This window comes from Dasypus novemcinctus, chromosome 17 (genome assembly GCF_030445035.2).
Source record: "Dasypus novemcinctus isolate mDasNov1 chromosome 17, mDasNov1.1.hap2, whole genome shotgun sequence".
Taxonomy (NCBI): Eukaryota; Metazoa; Chordata; class Mammalia; order Cingulata; family Dasypodidae; genus Dasypus; species Dasypus novemcinctus.
The window spans coordinates 11,666,154-11,690,519 of record NC_080689.1 but is presented as its reverse complement, the minus strand read 5'-3'; the positions used below and the strand labels follow the sequence as shown (position 1 = coordinate 11,690,519).

Below are 24,366 nucleotides of genomic sequence, written 5' to 3'. Positions count from 1 at the left end.
CTTTCCATTTATTTTGGTAAATGGATATTTTCATTCATTTTTATTTTCTAAAGGAAGTACCCTTTTGTCCACAGAAGTGGTTTACCTACAAAAGCTGCCTTTCAGTTTTGTCATTCTATTAGAGCACCCTTCCTAGTGGTCTAATATAGTCTTTTAAGACTGACTCATTTTCTACACGTACGCCATTGTCAACTGATACCACTGTTTTTACATCGATTATCTTTTTCTTATCCCCAAGGGTGCCCAGCCTCACCAACATTTGCTATTATATAAATACCTCTAAAATGTTTACTCCATAGGCCTAAAGCCTTATGTGACATGATCAAATACTATCATTCTCATTAGCTTTTGAAATAAACTTTACATAAAGAAAAACCAATCATTAAGTACAAAAACAATCCTTAAAGTCCAATTTACCTAATTGTTAAATGATGAGCCATTATTGTCCATTTTCATGTTAGTATGTGTGTTTATTCCTCTACACCCCCCCGAAATATATTTCCTGAAGTTAAATTTCAATACCTCAGAATACAGACCATTAGAATATTATCCCTGCCAATCTTTGTCTTTTTGCAGTGTCATGCCTGATGTGACCAATAAATAATAAACAATAATAATATAAGTCAGAATTTTACCACATACAACAACATGTTTCAAAAGGGCTCAAACCAATTTCACATTCCACAATAGAGTGGTTCGCACATTTGAGCATCAGAAGCCCCCAGAAGGTTTGTTAAAAATAGAGGTTGCAGCATTCCAGCAGAGATTCAGGCTTAGTAGGTCTGGGGTGAGAGCTGAGAACCTGGGGCTGTTGCTGCTGCTGGTTAGGGAACTATACTTCAGATTTATTGCTATGATGAAGAATATTTTAAATGGGGTCCTCCCATTAGCTCTAGGAACCATCCAAGCTTGGTCCTGCTTTACTTGCAATGACTGACATATGATATAGCTAGAATTCAAATAAAAGGTGAAACAGAATCACTAAGAAAGGAGGTGAGTAGCTCTGTTTGCATACAATTCCACTAGTACTTGCTGCACCTTGAACTTGATTTAGAATGAACTGCTTTCCAAGCGATGAACTCCATGGGGGTCTGTACCTATTGTCGTGGTGAAGAGGCTGAGTTAAGGATCTTTAATAATGGGGCCATGAGAAATGTCCCCCAAATAACAAAGGAATCAATTACTTCTCAGAAGGTGAGAAATATGCCTGCCTAATAAAGACAAGCAAAAAGTGAAGCTGAGATGAAATGGTTATATGCTGATCTAAAATGATTTGTGAAATTCTATTGCAGACCTCAAAATTAGGATAGGGTAGGTATTGGGACAGGTAAAGAAGTTTTGCTCTCCTGGCCTGGGGCATCACAGTCTCAGGCTGGGGAGAAGCTGAGTGGAAAAGGGGGGAGAGGGGGGCAAACCTCCAGGGTAGTGCCCCTTAGTGAGGGGGAGTGGGGGGAGCAACAGAGCTTGTCAATGTAGAGCTTGTCAGTGCAGGAAGACAGTAACTTATATCCTTCTACCAACCCCTCTTTCCTTGACCTTTTAGAAATACTGACTGCCTCCGGCTGGTATACCACTTAGCCTCTTAGAATATCTGAATACTAGAAAGGTTTAAAAATTACTTAGAAAACCATCTCTCTTGGGCAAATACTCTCCTAGCACACATCACTCAGATCAAAATTTTTAACATTGCTTGTGGACCTGCAAAGAGCAAAGGAACTGTTTTCAAGAGATACGCAGTAAAGACCCACTGGCATGCTGTTCCAGAGTCTTCTATTTAAGGAGAGAACAGATGGGCGATTGCCTTCTGGTTCTGGTTGGGACACAAAAAGAAATTTTAAGCAAGTGGTCTACTAGAGCCACGTATGAACCTTCCTCCGTGCCCTTGCTTCTGCTCATCTTGAAGGCTGGAGGTGGTGAGGGCACTTTTGCTGACAATCTGATAAATCCCTTCACACCCTCTAACCACTTCCGCTGGGAAACCCTGACTGAAGGGCCATGCCTGCCTTCTAGAAGGGAGGGAGCTCTGAAGCTTGGCTCACCTCCCATGCTGAGCTACAGTTCTGTGTGTATATATGTGTCTGTCTGTTGTTAACAACACAACACAAAGATTACAGCTCAAAGAAATTGTAAAATATTTTCTTCAACCATGTCTATGATTTTATCTAAAGGCTAATTTGAGTGATTTTCAGATTGCTAGGGACAAAACATAAACTTTACCTCTTCTGTAAACCAAATGGAGGCTTTAGTCCAGAAGACAAATACATTCAGTTATTTATGAATTCAAGTAGAATTAAAAAAGAAAAAAAAAGGTTTATACTGGTGCTATGTTAGTCATATGATACTTTCTAATACATTCAGGGCTAAAACCTTATTTGACCCAGTTTTAATTTTTTTCCTTTTCACTAGAGCTTTAAACATTTTGAGGGATTTACATTTGTGCATGTCCTAGTGGTTCTACACAAGATCAACATAAATACTTAGAAAAAGGGTAATTAATGATCTCAGGGGTATTTATGGAAATATTTCTGAATACTGACATAGATACGTTATTTAGTTGTACATATCTGTATTTTAGCTTAAAAAAGTTCTTTAGTTGCCAGTGGTTACTTGACATCCCATTTCTCTCCCCATTATGCTGCATCTGGAAACCCTACAGTGGCAATAAGAAGCCAGAAGCTGTCAAGTTGGATCCAAGGAGAGAGACCTGGACTTCCTAAAAATAAAAATTTCCAAGACTCTGCTTTTGTTGGCTGCTGATTACCACTCACGTGCAATCTGTACGCACGTTTTGGATAATTACTTCATCTGTTAATATAAACAATTCTTTCTCAGTATTTCAGACGCACCAGGGATTCGACGATGAACAAGACAGACACAATATGCACTCCTGGCGCTAACTTAGCCTTTTGTTGGGGCTAAAACAGCCAAAGAGGCAATTACACTGCAGTGTAAGAACCTTGAGGGAAGTGCGCTGTGACCCAGGCCTGAGGGTCCTGGGTAGGGGTCCCAGAAGCAGAGAGGCTGGAAAGAGAAGCGACAGGTGTGTTCAAGTCAGAGGCTGGGGCAGGGTGGGGCAGGTGACTGTATTCTAGAGTGTTCCAGAAGGGTGCAAAGAAATAGCAGAGTCCAAGAGACTGACCGAGCGCAGGATGGTGAGAACGCAGATGTAAGGAAGGACAGGAAGTTATACGTGGAAGGTGAGAGAGACGCGGGATAAGAGAGCAGTCCCTGTGCGCGACCGTCAGCGACGCGACTATGAGGACCAGCTGTGGTCCCCCTCGCCACACCCGTCCAGGTGAATGAGCTCACTGGGCTGTAACGGCACCTGCCTCGTGTGCATTTTGCAAGCCATAATGGCTTTTGGGTAACAAATTGCTCTCTGCTCTGCTTGCTATGTTAACTTCTCTCAAATGAAAAAAAAAAAGTTGAAAATGATGGGTTTAGTATTAATATATACTTTTACACATAATGCAGCAATAAAACTCAATGCACAGCCTTTCAAAATCTAGGAGGCTTTAATGCTAGAATTCCAAAGATTCTCAAGTGCCTTGGGTATTACTGACAGGTCAGCTGCTCCTTGCCAGCCGGTGGAAGGTAATTTTAATGACAGTAGGTGATAACTCGGGAGCTCCACACAGGACACTCACTAAAGGAAACCAGTACATATTCAGCCTCTGGGAAGACCTGGGGCCACGCCTTGGACGCTCAGTTCAGAGGTCCTAGTTGGGGTCCAAAATAAATTATGAATGACATATTGGTCAGTTTTCTATTGATTAGTTTGTAAGAGTCAGCTTTAAATGGGCTAGTTGACTTTTTCACAAACCCCAGTACACAACAGAATACATTTTAAATTCTGTACTTCACTTAAGAAGGGGGAATAAAAATGAGTATTGAAGAGCTGGCCAGGACTGAGGAGGCAGGGATCTCTAAAAGCTCCGCTTCTCCTGAGGGTGAGGTGACAGAGTCAGACTCAAGTCCTAGAAAAGTGCACACAGAAAATGATTTTTTTGGTCCTTCTATTTTTAGATTAGATATTTAAATTTAGAATTATCACAAAACCAGGCTTAACATTTTCAGTTGTGACTGGGCAAAAAGCCTGACAATTTATTATGAGATAAGAACGATGCACAAAAGCCTGCTCAAAGTGATGGCATGCTTTTTTCTTAACATGGACTCATTTATGAGGAAACATCTTGATCATGGTGTCAAACCCTGGTTCTAGAACGCCTGCGACTAAATCATTGAAGGAATTCACTCTATCACTCCTTATCTTCTGAGCTGATTTTGAAGCAGCTTATGCTTTGCTATGACAACTTTTTCCCATTCTCTATCAGAAACACAGAACATACAAGCTAGTTTAATAGCAAACTCAAAGTTAATAAAATAAACAGAAAAACATGTTAGGAGATGAATCCACTCAACAAAAGCTAAGAAGATGAAACTATGAAAGAGTTATATGTACCTTTAAACATTTTAATAATTCTGAGAAATGTGCTGTTACGTAGGTAGGGGTGTTTTAATCACTGCTGCAGCAAGTTCCAATCATTCAGAATGTATAATCTGGACCAGGGGTTCTCCAGGTGTGATCCCTGGACCAGCACTATTATTGTCACCCAAGAATGTGTTAGAGATGCAAATTCTAAAGCCCAGACCTCCTAATTCAAGAACTCTAGGGGTGGGCCCAGCAATCTATTTTTACCAGCCCCCTGGGGAACCTGGTACACACTATAGCCTGAGAATCACTGGGCTAGAGATTAATTTATGAAACTGCCTGAAAAAAAGGAGTTTCGTCTAAAAATTTTAATTTCTATAAGAAATATTATCATTAAAAAAAATAAAGCAAGGAACTATTCTGATTCTGTTCCTTTCTGACCAAAGAATTTTTAATAGATGTTTTTTCTTCTTTAAAAAAAGAGGAATAAAACACACAATGACTTTTATCATGCCTAATATGTGGATTTAATTATCTTTAGCAAGAAAGTTTTTCTCTATCAGAAACAAATGGGTTGTATAACAAAAAAAAAATGAGTTATACATGATACAAACATGATAAATAGGAGAAGTCATGACCTCTTTGGGACCTTTTCAATGTTGCAGGGGGAAATGGCTTCCTAAACCACAGCTGATGCTGTGTTATATAACTCACCACTTTTTCAAGCTTGTAACTTTTTGGAACTCATCATGGTTGGAACTTACCTCCTGAATAAAGTTTACAAGAAACGTGAGGGGATGGAGGATAGGGTATGTAGCAATTGATAAAAAATAGAATACTGCCAACTTGCACAGCTTACTAGAAATCTAGTTACTGGTTATCCTTAAGTACTCTAAGGTACAGCCTCTGACTGTATCTATAGAATAAACGTGGACAAAATATGTAAGGACTTATGATGAGCCTATAGATGACATCTGGGAGCATTTCCAAATTGTCTAGATTTAATGAGCCATGGTTTAGCAGGCAGAGGTATGACGATTAAATATGGAAATAAAAAAGGGTATTGTTTCCTCTTTGGCTGCTAAAAACAAAATGGTAATTATAGATGAGGGAGAAGGAGAACAAGGGATGGAGAAAGAAAGGAAGAACACACAGCAGCTACTGAGGTTCAGGACAGGGCACAGTGGAAAAGAACAAGCAGTGGGGACCACCAGGACATCTCAGCAGTGGCAAATGACAGCAATGAACAGACCTGGCAATGAACAAAAAAAAGCCACAAACCTGGCAAACACCAGCAGTCGGGGGAAAGAACAACAGGCATCATTTGGCACAAGGGAAGCAAAACAACTGCAGAAAGCCACGTGTTCCAGCAAGCTCCCTTGAGAAAAACCACCCTACACACCATCAGGCCACACGACAGCCTTCAGACCAAGGCAGAACCACAGTGTGTGGTGGAGGCAGGGTCCAGCAAGTTCCGTGAAGCACAGTCTCTCACCTTCTGTCCCCATGTCCCTGCAATCAAAGGGCCACTGCACACTCTAACCATGTCATAAGAGCAACCTAATATTAGCGGGGCTCATTTTCTACGTTAAGGTGGAATGCAAAAAGTCCGGGAAGACTTCCATAAAAAGGGTTAAAATATAAGTTAAGTAGTAATGCTTCAATTATTTAGAAAAATGTACCTTATTCTCCAAATAATGCAAGACAAACAAGAAACTTGGAAAAAGCAAGCATCCCTTAAGATTTGGTTCCCAAGTTCAGCCAGTGAAAACCACTGTTAAGTGCTTGTCCAACAACGAAGCAATAGATCTTCTATCTTCTCTAAGGCAAACAACCTTGGAGGTCTTGTTTCTCATCTACCCTCCTTCCAAATACTCTTCTCCCCAGGTCCCAGTCCAAAAGCACAAAGGACTTCACACAATGGGGTTCCTTTAGCCCCTTTTGTATCAAACTCCAAATTTTAAAATAAAGATTAACTTTTTCACTGTGAATTATACTTACGCCTTACGCACTTGGGACTGAGCACTTCACCCTGTAGCTGGTTTCCAGTGCTTTTTCTAAGTGTCTGCTCGATAGAGTTAAAAGTCCTGCTGCTCCTAATTCTTTTAAACCTCAACCATCAACTAAAGGAAGATATGCACAGGGCTTACATTGTGAGAACAATTTAATGTGATGTCTTGCCAGAAATGATAAATGAGGGTTGCTTGATAAGAAAATCTCAGAGTTCAGATATCACACGTAGTTAACTTTAGACAACTGTGCTTGCCGAAGCAAAGTCTAAGGTTGCAGAAGACGACTTGGTGAAGCTGCTGACTCTGTAAGGAGGTCCTATTTCCACCACCCTGATGATCCTTGTGCCTAAAGAAAATACCGCAGTTGCCTCTCTAAAGAAAAACATTTATATGGCCTTGCCTTCTTAGTTTAGTCAACGGAAGTCTTGAACCTATGCTAGCTTATCATGGAATTAACATTTTCAGAATACAAAAACTACTAGTACATAGTGTATATATATGCTATAATACTGTTTTGCATTTTAAAAAATTTAAGTGAAGTGACTAGAATCAGTTCAATTTAAAGACAAAATACACTGGACACCAACTTCAAAACTCTTGTTTTGGGTGGTCTCATCACACAGAAAACTTATCTGGGAAAAAGTCTACAAAACAGGTTGAGTACCTCCATAACACACATATGAATCAGGCCCGATTCTTCTGGAAAGACTCCGCAACATGCGTGAAACAAAAACCCCAAATTCAACTGCTGCTGGAAATGGATTTGCTGCTGCAAGTCAAGTGGCCTCAGTCCCTCTGATTCAGTTCACACACAGAGACTCATCCCTCTCAAGAACTGTATTTTTCTTTTCAATTCGACTCATAAGTGCTTTGAAAGCTTTTCAGAGATGAACTCGGCTACCTAGCAAGCAGGAGAGATGACCCTAGGATTATATGATTTTAAAAAACCAACCAACCAGCAAAAAGCCATTTCAGAAACCAGACACCCACCTCACTGAGAATACTTGGTAGGCCTTGGGCACAGACAAAGAAAACCAAGGCACTCACGAGGGCTTAGGTGGGGATCATTAATGGAATGGGAAACAGGGAGAGAAAATGGCATTTGAGTCTGTAGAAGCGAAAAGGGGGGGGGGGGATCTTAATAAAGAGGCAAAGCAACGCTTTGGGACTAAAAAAATACTTTACTAACCCTCCCATCTTCATGAAAACATCTCCAAGAAAATAAACGGTGACTGTGAGCAGGTGAGTAAAGCAGATTCTAGTAAATTATAGAGTCCAACCTCATACTAAAATGTATCTTTTCTATCTTAATAAGAGCTCTAAATATTCTTGTGCTATTTCAAATACATTCCCATAATCTAAAAAGTGAATGGCATAAAAAAGTCATATCATGCACCTATACACCTAAGGATATGTACGCAAATAATGGCTTTCTTTTGAAACCATCCATCCCATGTGACGGGCAAAGGTTCAGAGACCAAAGGCCACTTACCGAAGACTCACTGTCTCTAATGAGGAAGTCCCCCTCGACGCCCCGCTCGTTCAGGGCGCACTCCGCCTGGTGCCTCGTGACGTTCCCATAATACCACTCTCTGCCCGCGAAACGCCCCGTGGCTGAAGGTCCGGTGTAGCTTATCTGAGGCGCATGGGACGGGTGCAGGGCAGGCGCCTCGCTTAAGACCACCACATAGTTTTTGGGAACAAGGCCAATCTGCCCCCGGGAATTTTTACATTTCCACCACTCGGGGTCATTTTCAGGTTTCTCGATCACCTCCATCGTTTCTCCCTTCTCAAAGTTGAGCTCCTCCTCCGTCACGGAGCTGAAGGGGTACAGCGTCTGGACCACGTGGAGGACGCGCAGGCCCTGGCCGTTGCTCGTGGAGGCGCCCCGGCGGAGGCTGAGGAAGCTCGGGGAGTCGGCGGTGGCCTCGTCCGCCTCCTCCATGACGTAGTTCGAGGGAAACCAGCCGATCTGCCCGTTGTAGCTTCCCCGCCACCAGCCGTCGCTGCACTTCTCCATGACGATGACGCGGGACCCCTTCACCAGGGACAGCTCGTCCTCCCGCTCCGCCAGATACGCAAACTTGACGCAGGCGGGGACGTTGAGGTCGTAGATGCGGTCGGCGCCGCTGCCGTTGGCGGGGTACTCGGCGTCCGTGCTCGGCGTGGGGGACGCGTCCCTGGCGCTCGTCTTCCTCCTGGTCTTCCCGAGGCCTGTGGAAGCACAGGGAAGGGTTCAGTGGGCGCTCAGGAAAGATGGGGAAGAACAGTCGGGGGTTCCCAACGGTCAGCAGGCTACGCCAGGGTAAATAATCCCAGGAGGGAGGCATTCCTGTCAACGTAATACAAGGGGCAAAAAGCAACTGTGGCTGCCAAACACAATCATCAGAAAGAGATGTTGACAATCGTGTGGTGAAGTACTGAAAGTTGTGAATTCCTAACTAAAATTTCTCTCTTGACTCTGAAAGAAAAAGAAAAAGACTGAAGCAGGAGCAATGCAAAAGATAAAAAGATAGCAACATCAGGGGAAAATGACTTCCCTTCTGAGATGATGATTTGGTTTTAGAGAATTTCTGGGCCACCAGCAACACAAAACCAAGGTAGGAAGAGACAGCGTCTTCTGCACTTTTGTACTGGGTGGGAAGTCAGTTAGCTCCAAGCCCAGGGTAAGCCTAGAGCAGTCATAGGCCTCCCGCCACAAGTGACATCCACAGCCCTGTGACAGCCACAACCCTTCCCGTGGCTGCCGATAGCAGCTTGGGCCTTCCGGGCAGGAAGGGACTCTTTACCATTCCTCCCTTCCTGCAATTCCTCTTTTCTTTCAAAACAGTAGACTAATTTCCCACAACAGGTTGTGATGGGAAAATTAGGAAAAATTCAGCTGTTATGTTAAATCTATGGCAGAATTTTTCACTCTGTGATTAAAACCCACTAGGCAGTCATAAAATCAATGTAATGGGTTGCTCTTTTTAATGGAATAAATTGAAATTCTGAGCACATCAAACATAAGTGGTGTCTCTTTAGTTACAAATGTGTGTGACTACTTGGGTTTAAAGGTGACACGTATTTCTTCCTGTATATGAGGAAAAACCTGACAAGCCCTAAGGTTAAAAAGCTTTAGCCCAGTTAAAATGCATGCAATTCCAGAACATTCTTGAGACGTGAGCCTGGGGAAGGAAGGCATGTCAGCCTCCACGGCTGGGGGTGTTCCATCCAACCAGTGCCGGCCTGGCTCCTGACAGCTGCTTGTTCACCAGCTCTGCTTCAAATCTAACTTAGTCTAAAATTTTGAGGGTACGGAAGCTGTGGCTATTTGCAGACATTCCCTCCCCTCCAAAATGACACCAACGCTTTTTCATGCGTAGCCTGTACCTTTCTCCTTTTATTCCTGAAACTGGATAAAGAGAGAGAGGTCCTAGGACTTACTTTTGCTTCTACTCTCTTGCTGAGCAAGTGTGAAGTAAAGAGGATTAAAATGTTACATCATGACTGTCCTCTCCCGTAGACTGCTGGTTGCCACCTTTTAGAATGAACCTGCCCCAGGTCTGAAGTTCTGCTGCCCTGGAACCCTGCGCAGCTCAGGGCCACCCAGCACAGCAAGGCTGACTGAAAGGCACTTGGACAGCAGGACGAGGCCCGTGAGGTACGCACCCCGCCGATGGGAAGTGGCCATTCACACGGGGTTTCGTGGATACCCCAGTCCATTTACGTTAATGACTTCTGCTGTTTCTTTGTGCACTGCAGCATTTTACTCAAGTGCATGGAAAGGGCAAGAGTAAGCTGGGATACTAGACCAAGTGTTTAAAATCTAGATTTCTACCTAGCATGAACTTGCTTTATATGAAAATATGATTCACTAACTGTGGTGGTTTGGAGTTACGAACCCTGATAAACATGTTCCTAGACTGGGCCCATTCCTGCGGGTGTGAACTCCTGGAAACGGGACCTTCTGATGAGGTTCCTTTGGTGAAGGTGAGGACCAGCTGAGTTGGGATGTCTTGGTTCTAGTACTGAAGGCCTTACAGGGAAAGCCCAGGGAGGGAGAAAGCCAGAGGGAAAATCAGAAGCTGGAAATCAAAGCCACCAAGATGCCAGGGAGGCCACAATGTGACAGGGAAGCTGAGAACCCAAGGACCGTCAGCAGTGGCTGCCAAACTCCACCGTCTTCAGAGAGAAAGCATCACCTTGATGACGCCTTGATTTGTACTCTTCCTAGCCTCCAGACCCTGTGAGTCAGTAAATTCCTGCTGTTTAGGCCAACCCATCACCTCGTATTTGCTTTAGCAACAAGGAAACTGAAACACCAAACCTTAGAACGAATCCTTTTTTGTGATTTCCAAAGGAGGATAGTTCAACTATGCATTGAGCCCCCGTGATAACCCAAGAGCTTCATGATTCACAAGGCAGACAATCCATGAACGTAAACTTCTGTCCAGAAGATAACAACACATAAAGCTCAGCTGATGCTGTAGGCTCATGAGATAGCATGCTGGAGCAGCACTGACCAAGCAAAGTATAATTTTTACTGGTAACAAAGATCATAAGAAATAACATTTAAAAGTAACCTTCTAAATGACTTTCACATTTGTGAGCACAAAAGCGACTTGAGAAAAAAATCGATGTAAGAGCAGGTTTTAGAGTATTCATTATGACATATAGACAAAAGTGACAAAATCAGCATTAAAGACATTAGAGCTTGACCATCCTAATGCATTGTTAAAGAACCTGTAGAACTGATATACCAAAGCACTACTTCATTTGGTGGCTTGCTTCAAACATAGGCTCCTGCCCACTGCAGACAGCAACTCAGAGACAGGAAAGATGTACAGGCCTTGGAGCTGTCCGGGCCGCCAAGGGAATTTCTCTAATATGAAGGTAAATCTGTTGTCTTTTAGGGGAAGAGGAAGCATGGGCATTCCCTGGTTTCCCACAATTTCTCTCTGTTTCTCTGTACAACTTCCAATTTGCTGGAAGTCATACCATCTACTTTTTCCAGTTGTAACAGAAACATAATTCAAACTTCAAAAGCTTTGCTTTTGTTTTTATACTGAGAACAATATTTTAATTCTGTGAAGCAATGTTTTATGATAAAGAAACCTCAGCCATAGCATAACACGACAAAAACATGCACTTAAGTGTGACAAAGTTTTACAGAATACCTACTTCATGGCTACACTGTGAATGTACACTCACATCACGGTGTATGCAGAGATGCAAACACATACAAGGCATGGCAAGAAAACAGATTGTAAGAAATGAGTCGATTAGAAGTTGCAGGTTTTAATGACTACTGCCCTCCTTTGAAGTGGTCACTTTGAGAGGTTCTCTGAGTTAGAATACTCATTGCAGAAAACATCTTAGGAACTTAAAAAAAAACTGACCTTAATCGCTCATCTTCAGTCATCCAACTGAGCTATGAATGATTTAGGATTATTCCCAAACCTTAAATCCATTCTCAAAAGAATGAGGACTTCTTCGCTCAAAGGGAAATCAAAGGAACCTGCCGGCCCCCCAAAAGGTCATCCTAATAGAGGAGCTCCCCAAATGTTTCTACTTGGGCAGCACTGCAGTAATCAGGTAGAGTCCCTCGCATGGATACCTTTTAAGGTGGGGTGAGATGAAACGCTCCTTCTGGATCTTAAGAAATTAGAAAAACAGCTTTATATTTATACCTCGTATGCATGCATTTACATATGCAAATAACTTTTATACCATTGAATTACTAGAGAGAAAATGATATCCTCCTTAAAAAGAAGAGAACAAAATCCTGCTCATTAGTCCAGAAGAAGTCCATTGACTGATGCTCCCAGCTGACCAGCTTCTGGTAACTTCTTAACGACCAGCCCATCTTCCACGGAGCCATGCTTCAGAGGCAACCCCATCAAACAATCCTCATGTTGAATACACACACTTTAAACCCAATGATTAATTAGCAAGAAACAAAACCAACATTTATAAAGCATATGCCGTGCTGCCGCAGGCTTCAGGGTGTGGAACAGCCAACTGCGGGCTGGATACTCTCTGGCCATCTGAGAAGAGTCATGGGATCCCACTTCCTACAGCCACAATATTCTTGAGGAGTGCAAGATCACTCAGGGGCCACAGAGCACGCACCCCAGAAGAGCCGGCAAGTGCCGATACCAAGGAGGGCTCTGGATCAAGAAAACACATTTCTTTGCTCAGCATAGCTCCCTGCAGTCTTGGGGGGAGCTCCATGCTAGAACCCTTTTAAACCCCCATCTATTCACGGCCTCTGGGGAACCCCAGCTTCACCTAACATCTATGGTCGCAAAAGTGTATGGGACACAGAAAGTAGCCCTGAGTACGGAGATACCTCATTGCATCAGGACTCAACAGCTATTGCCTTCTGAGGGGCAAACCCAGGTAAGAACAAAGAGGAGAAACGACTGGCTTCTCTGCAGGGGACATTTGGGGAGCTTCACCCTGAGTAACAGATTCATTGAAATCTCTGTTCCAGGTTCAGAGCTCATTTGGAGCAAATGTGTCTTATCGAATCAAATCTAGGCCCTGTATAGCTCAAATTCATATAGGTGTTCCCAAGAGCAACCCCGGCAGGACTAAGGAGAGAAGGGTTCCTCCCAACTGAAGCTAGCATAGGCTGACTCCAACACTGTCACTGGCTACCAACCTCAGAGAAGCAGAGGACTGGGAAGGGAAAAAGTTATGACTCTGCTGGCAACAGTTTGGAAAATAACGTGTGCTTTCTGGCAGTTTAGCTGTATGGACCTGCAGGCAGTTAAAGTTCTTACATACATAACCACCCTCTTACCTAAAAATCTAGGATCAGACACCTGAGTCCAACTCCATCTCCTATTCCATACCCAGTAGGACCTTGTTTATGCAAACTCAATACATGCAAATTCACGTATATGCAACTGGCAACAGAGAAAAATAAAGGCAAAGAGAGAGAATTAAACTTTTTAAAAATTATGATTTTACTTGTTACTAGCATGTTTATTTGCCTTATTTAAAGTATATGATAGCTATGTTCATATAAGAAATACATATTAAATAACGGGGTTTGCTATATGCATGATTTTCAATTTACGCAAAGTGTCTTGGGACGTATCGATTGTGTAAAATGATGTCCTACTCTAATATCAAGGCTTTGTTTTTAACAAAGATAATGTGGTGGTGTTTTTTTCTCTCCTAGAATTTTACATATTTTCTCAATAGGAGAGGCAAATTCTCCCTCCAATTTTTCAAAGACTCAGGCCATATTTACCTAATGTAAGTAAAGTTTAACTAGCCAAGTCTTAACTAGTCAAAATGGACCAACACCCTAATAAATCAGAGCCTCGACAGCCCCTCTCGGGACCACAGTTTGGAAGAACAGAATTTCCAGCACCCTCCCTTGAGGCCTGATCCCCTAACCTCCCAAGAGAAGGCCTAGAGCCCGGCCGGACCCTCCCCGGGCACACATTCCTGGGATATGTAAGGCCCTATCCTGTGCAAGACGCCTCGGTGACGTCAGTTATTGCTAAGCCGTACTTACTGAGGCAGGGATGTGCAGGGGTGTGTTTCAGCATGATTATGGAAAAGAGTTCAAATTAGGTGTTTTTCCTCACAATTCTCAATAATCATAAAATCCAACTGAACAGAACTTAGTGTTTGAGCACTTTGGTTGGAGGTTTTGCTGAAGTTTGCTTTGGATAAACCATATTAAGGATGAAAATATCTGGAATGTGACCATGAGAAAACTTTTCAAATGATGGCATGTCATATTAGTTAAGGCTAAGTAACAATTTTGCAAAGTAGTGACTTTCTCTACCACTTGCTCAATAATGTATAAACTGCAACATGTTTGCCTGAAGAAACCATGAACGAAATAAAAAGAAAAAGGAAGGTGTTGCCTCAGGTAGCTTTTCTCCGGTGTGGCCAGGACTTTAACTTCTACACAGAAGAGGAGGCTCTGAAATCATCTCAGTTTCCTTACATTATAACTAGGAAGCTGTGGTATACAAGAGCTAGGAGAAACTTTGGGGATCACCCAGTTCAGTTGTTCTCGAGCTGTGCTGTGGGAAGGGGTCCTGGGGTCCAGTGCATGTGAAGTTATCCTTTTCTGCCTTTGTGTCGATCTTTTGACACTGAGCTATTGGATCTCTGATCCTGAGTCACATTTTTACTGATGATAATAAGCATATTTTAACTTTCTTGGCTCAAATTATGTAACATTCAAGATTGAGCTCTAATAAAAGCTTTGGTATGTCACATACATTATTAATGTGAGTAATTTTAAAGTCAAAATCTTTTATATACCCCCTTTTAAGGTAAGAGATCTTATAAGAAATGACTTTGAAACATGATCCATCATCTTCCAGCTGGAGTCCTAGAGATTTAAAATAAAACTTCAAACAAATTTGATCGTTCAGAAATATATTCAAGCAAATTCATTTTGACAGAGTTGCATGCAAGTTTTTGGAGCTCTGTGGCAAAGTCATTTTATTTTTGTTACTAATCAGATCTGCAACATGAACCAGATTTAACTAGAGAACATCCTGGTGCTTAAAATCCCATTTATGCCAGGCTAAGCAAACAGGCACTCTCCCATTAAGGTTAGGAGCTATTATTAAAGTCAGCTAAAAATTACGGAAAGCTTTATTGCTAAATGCTAAGGAGACCTGACAGGATTTGATTAAGGCACAAGGTGACCGAAGCAACTTTTTAGATGGGAATTAGGATACATTTATTTAGGGTTTGACTTCTAACAGCTTTTCAAGTTATTAATGTTCACTGAATGCAGCTAGCTCTTTAGATATGCTGGTAAGATCAGCTTCCACTATTCAGAGTATCCAGGGAAAGATTTATGCTAAAAAATATTTGAATGTGTAAAGGGGAAAAACTCAAATTTGCTAAACTTGAGAATCTTGAAAGGGTGACCATTTAAGATTAATGGACTGGTTCTCAGTTGTTTTTCTGATCTCCTCAGCATACTTCATCTCTTCTTCCACAAAACTCTCTTCACAGGAGAGCCTATTCCATGCACTTTAGACAGGCTGACCCCACCTCAACCTCCCCCCATACCACTGGAGGCCACGCGCCAGGTCAGAGCACACCCCAGGACCATCTGCTGCTCCCCTGGGGGCCGCTGTCCCAGGCGGGTCCTGGAGAGCACTAAGTGCAGGGTGAGGAGGTGGTGATGGGCAGGAAGGAGGCACCATGGGAGAGAAAACCCTAGCGGCCCAATGGCAGGAGCTGAGGCCTGGAGCCAACCGTACTCCAATTATGAGCCCTCAATCGCCTTTTTCAGCATTCTTTCTTCTGTACTTTTTGCTTTAGCAGCCTCAGTGGCCCCGGGAAGACAGAGAAGCAGGCAGGGCAGGAGCACAGATCTCACCAGTCGAGGCCAGAAGAACCATCACCGGGTAAAGCCAAAAACGTTTTGCCGACTCTCTCTTCCTGGTGTCCTGATGGTGAAAAAGTACTCTTACCGGATGCTGTGGATCCGCCATCAGGAACTGGATATCAAAAGGAATGCTAAATCCCTGATCACTCATGGATGTAAAGAACGGCAACCTTGATGGCCTTCCCAGGCCTTCCACGTCACTCTTACCATCAAGTCCATTCCCACAAAATCCCGGCCCTCTTCCCAACCCCGCCTTATCATCGTGCTGCTGGTGTTGTCAGGTGGCAGCAGTTTTAGCCACGCTCTACAAGGCCCCGACAACAGGAGAGGGCAACGTGTCCCTCTGCAGCCAGGATGGGCAGGAAGAGCTGGGTAATGAGTTGGGCCAGGAAGCTTTCTTCCTCTAGAAATTTAACAGTAGCTTTAAAAAATGAAAACCAGTGTCACTTCCAAAAACTCGGTCAGCTGCCATCTCCCTGGTGAGATCGCAGGCGCCACACGCCAGGGCTGAGTGGAAGGTCGCTCCTAACTGACCTGCTGTGGGTATTTCCTTCACAGAACATGAAGGCTGATCTCAAAGATCTGCTCGTCGTGAAGACCTGTCAACGGCACTAAAACGATGCGCTGTCACTTCCCATGAGTGACAATCCTGCTCACCCACCCTTACCACAGCCCAACCTCACCTCACAGAGTCCAGCTAGCTGGTAAAGACCAGGTTTCGTCACCTCTGTGCCTCAGGCCCTGGCACTGGTCACTCACAGTCACTAAACATTTGCTCAATTTCACTTGCTCTCTAATGACCATATTTCATATGGATGCACAGTCCTTCTGAGGAATTAAATCTCTCTGATCATACATACCTGCACTGTTACCAGTGTGGTAAAAGACGGATTGATTATGAGCAGACTGAGAACTCAATTAGCAAACCTCCATGCACACACCACGCTAAGCGGTCCCTACAGCTCATTTTCCCCTCTTTAACAAAAACTCCAGGACGCACAGCCTCAGGGGTCACGGAAACAGTGACGAGGGAGGTAAAAGCTCCTGTGCCAGCTTGGCGGTTTCTGCTGTGTCCACATGGCCATGCTTTCAGGGGCCACAGCCATGTCTTAGGGTTGTTTTGCTTTCTTCTCTGCCCGAAACTGCGCCTATTTGTAATGTTTCTGTGCATGTGCACCTGAAGCGTTTGCCCTCTACCATAGCAACGAAACACTCTATGGTTTGCCATGTAAAATTCCCAATTTCATGGCGGAGCGGGGGTCCAGGACAGGAGGGGGGGGGTGGAAGATGGAGAGCACTGCCGTTCCTGAGGCAAACCACACACCCCCTGGTAGGGAACGGCAGCTGAGGGAGGGAGGAAGGGACTTAGCCACCATCTCTAGGCCCGTTGGTATAAACTCAGAGCCCACCGGCCCTCCCCGATCTCAGGTACCTGCGAACGGGGCTTGGACCTGAATTTCCGTCCCCGTCTATCCACTGGTAAGCAAGTGGGCAAATAACATGACCGAGAGTTTAAGCCTGACAAAAGTGGTTTAGTATTTCATATGTATGATAATCAAATGAATTTTAAAAATGTTTTCCAATTATAATTTCTAATTTAAAAAACACATTTTTTTTTTAACCCTTCAGCACGTACACCTGATCCATTCGCGTGAGCAGTTTTGAATATGCCAACAGTGGACTGGAAGTGGCAAGGATTAGATATGACATCCTGAGGCATCCGAGAGTCAACCCACTGATAAAGGCTCAACATGCAGGCAACTTTTCAAGATCACCCCTGCTAAGTAAAATAAAAGACATCAATGAAAACTAGGAGGGCCGGTGAACGGAGATGTGCACTGAGCTGACCTTCTCTCTAAAATGCTGCTCGAGGGCAGGTGTCATCTCACGCCTCCTCTCTGGATCAGGGGCAGCACATATATGAGGTGACGATAAAGGGTCAAGGAATCACAGGAGGAAAGACTCAATCCATGCAAAAATGAGCCTCAATTTAGGCAGGAAAAAAAAGGGCACAGTTTTCCAAGGATGGGCAGAACAGGGGATCAGACGCAGCTCTGGACAAGATGGAAAGCTATTACTACAACACCCTGCCCTGGGCCTTCAGCTCAGCGGCTGTCACCTGCTCCCGCCCGAGGTCTCTGGTGCCACGACTCCTGCTCCACGCCTGGTTTATCTCTGGCTTCCAGTGGAAAGCGCACCCACCTGAGACATGAGAGGCCCCCTCCTGTCTCTGCAGTGAAGCAAGCTTTGCAACCCTGGCCAAGTCACTCAGCTTCTCTGAGCCTCAGCTGCTTAATTTTCACAGAAAAGCTTTGGATCATGTTAGCTCCAGGGATGTTTCCAGCATTTGAGAATGCTACAAATAGCCCACATCATTATATAAGTTTCACATTTTAAACATATCTATGCATACGAAGCTATAAAACAAAAACACCCACAGAGAAATCACAAGGCGGTCAAGTGGTCATTTCTGTCACCATAAAGCCAACTTTTGACCTTTCGGTATTTTTCTTAGCAATCGAGGTTAAACGTTATAGATTTAGTCAACTTGAATTAGCAGCATGAGCACCACAGTGTTACCAATTCCTGCTCTACTTAAAAGCAGCCAACATACCCTTGTACACATTACCAGTCAGATAATCAACTGCTGTGTGTCTTAGAACACCCGAAGCACAAAACCAGGCAAGAGTCCCTGCCCACCGAGGTCACAGGACAGCTTGCTTCCACAAGGAAACATGGAAGCCCCGGCCTTTAAAACTTACAAAGAGCTGCCCTTCAGGTGGCTTCCACGGCTGTGAGAACCACTGAGGACAAGCTGGGAGCTTTTACCGAATTTGTGAATTCAGAAGCAGAGAGAGGCAGGTCATAGTTATGAGCAGAGAGTGACAGGAGGTCAGAGAAGCTGTTCTCGGGGGATGGACTTCTGGACAGAAAAGCACCTTGAGCAAAAGTAGGAAATGTAGGCTGATGGGAGCACTGCCTGCATTGCCTGCAGTTCACAACCTGGACCGAAGCCTAACTTGGATCAAATGTGAGCCCCACAGATGCCCCTTTCCCTCTCCTGCAGAAGGCAGTGGTGAGCGCCCCGGCAGGGGCTGTAGCACGCAGAAGAGGGGCTGAGAGGAGGGACGTGCGGCTGGCCCTGGGCCCACTGGAGGGGGCTCAGGAGGAAGCACCTACGCCTCACACCAGCAACAAATACTCACTTTCTACCCCCCCGAGATCAGACACTGCAGTGTAAGAGAGGAAAAGGAACATTTCGACATATGGCGTGGACCTAAAAAACAGAACATGCCATATGGGAAAGTGCAGTCAGATTTTACTTAAATTCCTGAATATGAATCTTGAGTTCATGTTTCTCTATTTCACATCCTAAGGTTCCCACTTGAGTCAGGAAGGAGTGTTCTCTATGTTCTCTAGAAAGCTGAAACAGAGTAAGAACATTTTTTAAGGACACAACCAAGGTGCCAGCTGCTGGGAAACACCTTGGGAAATGACCTCACCTTCCCATCCTCTGTCAGGCAGGAGGGACTATCGCACCCAGTGGACCCAGCAATCTGGATTTCCCCCCTCCCCCAGTAACTCCACCCAGAGGGAGTCCAGCGAGTCCACACCTGCTTCTCCCTAGTTCTAGAAGGGCGCAGAACTCCCACCTCATTTCCCATGGTCTCGTCTGGCTTTTTCCCCATTAGCCTTCTTTTCAAGCAATTGCTCGATTTCCTCTCTATCTTCCCACTGATCTGTTGCGATTTGTTTTACATTTTTAGTTCTAAATACTTGCAAGCTTATGATATACAAAAATGAATCCAAGTTTATTTTGGATGCTGGCACCAAATAACTGCAAAAGCTTCCACGTTTTGTGGGCAATACATTTGGCAAGTCATGTTTATAGCGAACACTCTAAGACAGAATTTTGAAGAAATTTTAATTATGACAAATTATATTTAATTCATGTTAATAAAATGGTAAATCATAAAACAGCATCCTAAAATGCTACATGCAACTCCAAGAGCCTATAGAGTCCCCATTTTAACGTGGGGAAGAGATAATTTGTTGGAGTAACTTGAACGTTTAAAGTCAAATTGTGATTTCTTAATTTTTTCTCATCTGTTATAAACAAACTTTTCATGGGAAATGGTTTAGCTTTGTGTTGAGCTATGCAGAAATGAAGAACTGGTTCCACAGAGAGTAAATGTAGTTTGGGAAGCACGTGTGAATGACATGCAGGAAAATTAACAGTAATTTTCCCATTTCTGAAGAACATTCACTCAACCTAGAATAACAAGCTACTTCTAAGACAAAAGTACCATGAAGAATCAAGAATCAGCTTTTTCATTTGCGTATCTTATAGAACACACAAAATACACTGAGCATCCCATGGCTACTAAAGAGCCAGGAAGTATATAATGAAAACAGCTGGACAAATCTCTTTTCCAACATGTGTCAGAATCAGGCACCCTGTAGTACCACGACAGCTGGTACTGATAACAGCAAGAAGTCAGCTTTGCAATATGATCTTGTCTACACAAATACTGGGGGATAGACACAAAGGTTAACACGAGTGACTGTTTCTGGGTGATGAGATTACAGGTGATTTTTTTTTCTTTATGCTTTTCAAAATTTTCCAAATCTTTTTAATAAGTGTGCTTATTTTTTAGACAAAGGATGCTGGATTAATAGTTTTTAAAAATTATAGGCATTTTAGAGATAACAGTTCTGTTGGCATACATCTGTGTGATTGTACAAAGAAAATGTAAAGCGATAAAGATGGTTGACGTATGATGCATGCAGCAAGCTGCACTGCTTGCTACTGACAAAAATCGCTGCCAAATCAACTTAATAAAAAGGCAATACATTCCTGTGACATTTAACTTCTGAATCATTTTAATTAATGACTCTTGCTCACCTCAACATGAAGCAATAGCCCAAAGTTACTAATAAGCAAATTCCTTGGGACCATGGAGAAAACAGTGGTTTAGGGATTATAGCAAGGGCAGGAGAAAACCACGACAGCTGTGTGTTGGGGGCGGGGTGGGACGTCAAAACAGCTCAGGAGTGTCACTGCTATCAGTGACAAGCAGGTATCACCCACCACCCTCAAATCTGAATACCCAATTTATGAGACTGGACAATATTAACAGATGTGGAAGTCAGGGTCTGAATTTCGACCCCATCACTTACTGTGTGTTCTTGGGCAGATCGCTTAACTTCTGAGTCTCAGTTTTGTCACTTTATAAATGGGTATTATGATACCTCTTAGGGCCACTATGAAGATGAAACAAAAAGGACACAAAGTTCTGAGCCCAGTGGTACAAATTAGGCACTCCAAGAGAAATAATTACTCCCATTCACTCACTTTAAAAATGAATGCAAAGTCAGTTTTGGCGCTTGCTTTGAACATTTCTCCTCCCTTAGATTGCTGTTTGGCTTTGAGTAGGGGGACACACTTAGCCTCCTTGGCAGGTAGTGTCGGGACCACTGGGGGTGGTGGCTGGGCAATGCCTCGTCGCTGGTCAGCACGCAGCCACCGCGGCGGCTGGAGCCCCTCCTGTTGGCCCTGCCAGCACAAGCTCAAGGGGGACATGCGCTTCCATCACTAAACTTGCATTTGTCTGGCCAGGCCATTTCTTTCTAACATTATTTTATCAGTGTCAGCATTGTCCAAGGTGATCCATTTGCAAAGACTGCTGGACAGGTCAGTCTGAAGGCAAAATTACTTCCTCAGGAGTCCAGAAAACCACAGTCATGTCTAAAAGGGACACCAAAGAACCAAAAGTGGACAGGAGGCCTAGGATCAGTCCTTCAGACAACAAAAGACCCAAAGCCTGTCAAAGGTACTTAAACGGCCCTGCAGAAATGCTCGGTTTCTACCGTAGGGCCTAGGTTAAACTAATCATGCACAAGACATAAGCCCATACGCTAAAATTCATGCAAACACCTGAAGTATGTTACAACAAAAGTAGGAATTTCGTGTTACTGACTTTTTATGGATGACCTACAAATTTCCTAAGTCATGCTTCCCCTGCCCCCTAAACTTTTCTACTGAATGTGCGGCCACCACCTCAAATTCTAGGATGTCTCAGATCACAGCGACGGTTCTACCCGGGAGGTAGTCCTGACCGACACTTCCTCTAACTGCTCCATAGCCCCTCAGCACCGAGTCTGGGTCTCCTCTAAACCGCTCCTCTGTGGGTCACTCTCTCCAAGCCGTCACACCTGCATTCCCCAGCCTCCCACTTCCAGCACCCTCTCCAGTCCAAGCTTAGAGACTAGGATGGAAGCATCTACCATCCACCCCTTCCCAGCTCTTCCTCAAATGGAGTCAGGCCTCACGTCCAGGGCCCTCAAACAGGCACATCCAGTCACTGAGGACCCCCAATGCTCTTCCTCAGTGTGTGAGCTTCCACGCACCTCAGAGCCTTCAGCCTCTAAATCTTCAGTACTCTCCCTTTGTAGCAGTTTGACATGGTTATGAATTTCAAAAATAGATAATGGATTATGTTTGTAATCTGGTCTATACCTGGGTGTGATTAAGTTATGATTAGGGCTTTGATTGGGCCATGTCATTAGGGCATTGAGTTCCCACCCCTTGGTGGGTGGGGACTCACAGGTAAAAGGCATGGCAAAGGACAGAGTTAGGGTTTCTGATACTGGAGTTTTGATGCTGGAGTTTGATGCTGAGCTGGAGCCCCAGGAAATCAGCACACAGGAAAGAGAAGCCAGCCCTGGGAAGAGAGGACCTGAGCCAGGAGAACACAGAGGAATGGACACAGCCTTAGACACAGCAGAAACCCCAGAGAGTGAGACAGAGCCATTCACCTAATAGTCTACAGCAGACCTTGTGGAGAAAAGAGAGGAGCTGAGCCCAGAGGGACCCAGGAAGCCTGAACCCTCACAGCTATCAGCAGTCATCTTGCTCCAACACGTGAAAATAGACTTCGTGAGGGAAGTAACTTATGCTTTATGGCCTGGTATTTGTAAGCTACCCCAAATAAATTCCCTATATAATAACCAACCCATTTCTGGTGTTTTGCATCAGCACCCCTTTGGCTAATACACTCTTCCTCAAATGAAACACCACTTCCCCCAAGTTCTGACCCAGCCCAGAGTGACCTTTATGCAAATGATTTCCTTCAATCCTCAGGAGGATGGGCTGTGAGGCACTTAGCCAGCTGCCCCTTTCTACAGTTGATGCGACAGAGGTGCAGAGTCCAATAGCTTGCCCAAAGTCACACCACCAGGGAGGGAGCCCAGCCTGGGCTGAACGAGTCCCCAAGACTGGGGCACCCTCCTCCTAACACCAGGCAGTCCTCTTTCCCAGGGTCCACGTGCCTGAACTGGACAATTCAGCGCCAGTCTGCAATGCGACAGGAAGGACAGTGCCACTGTTTGAATGAGGGTGGCCTATTTTGCGCATTATTTTCCCAATAGGGATTAGACCTTATTCTTCCTTCACACCCCACCAGATGGAACAAGGGCTCCTGGGCTCCCACTTCCCATCCAAGCATACCCGCTTGCCCTGCAGCTGTTCCGCATAATGTTTGCATCCAGGTTGAAAGCCGCTGGCTATTGCTCTCACAGGCTACTGAGCAGGGAGTTAAGCTGGCTTAGAAGGGATTTCCTAGGTACAGAGAGGAAGGGACAACTCAAACTTCCATCATAACCAGCCTGCACTCACGTTTCATATATGACCAGCCACCTGCTGAGAACATTTATAATCCCAGTCAAGAGCTACGGCACCGCTGGGCCTAAACAGACACCGCCCGGTGGCCCGTGAGTGGAGGGGCTCAAGCCCTAGGAGGTCCTCTCCGGCCATCCCTCACTCTAACCCTGTTATAAAAATATGGGCATTTTCCTGGCCCCTGGCAGACCTGGCTGATGCAGCGGCAGAAGGGATGTCCTCACACATACACCAGAAGTGGAGAGATCCTGCTTGGTAAAAGTTCTTAGTCAAGTAGCAGGAGATTAGGAATCAGCTGGACAAGTTAACACCTGGTGTTATTCCAAGCCCGGTCAATCTGTGAGACTCTCTGATCCCTGAAATGTTTACACTAGATTCAAGGCACTGCAATGCTGTCAATGCCCAGACAGGGTGGTCGAGCCAAGGCACAGCGTCACCCCTGCCGCACGCTAAACTGGTGTCCTGGGGCAGTGTCGGAAGCCCCCTGCAGTTGTCTGTCTTGAACATTACTGTCCCTGAACCGTCTGAGAGCAGGATGCCAACGAGATGCTTCACCTACTCACTTCCGTGTGTATTTCCACACTCTCCACTGTACTCACAACGAAACCATCAAAATTTGGGAATGAACACTGATGGTACCACGTAATCCACAGGTCTCATTCGAATTCTGCCCTGGTTTTTCATCTCTAAAAGAAAGCACTCCAACGACTTCCTCAGACATCCTATGCTGCTTGACTCTACACAGAGTCCCTTCAGACACATTAAGAGCTCCACCTACTAAATCCAGGTGTTTAACTTGTTTTAGTAAAGCAAAAAAAAGCTTTAGTCCTGTCTCGGTCCCATCCCTGTGACTTGTGCTATTTTCTTGGGTAAG

General features: G+C 44.4%; 1 protein-coding gene across 6 annotated transcripts in view; it reads right to left on the bottom strand.

Moving 5' to 3' along the window:
• Positions 1–24,366, bottom strand: part of NCK2 (NCK adaptor protein 2) — a 146,673-nt gene that overhangs the window by 10,975 nt on the left and 111,332 nt on the right. For all 6 annotated transcript variants that reach the window (XM_058278282.2, XM_071208745.1, XM_058278286.2 and 3 more), the window contains one exon: positions 7,937–8,658. In XM_058278282.2, coding sequence (XP_058134265.1) covers positions 7,937–8,658 — 722 coding nt within the window. The remainder of the gene's footprint in view (positions 1–7,936; positions 8,659–24,366) is intronic.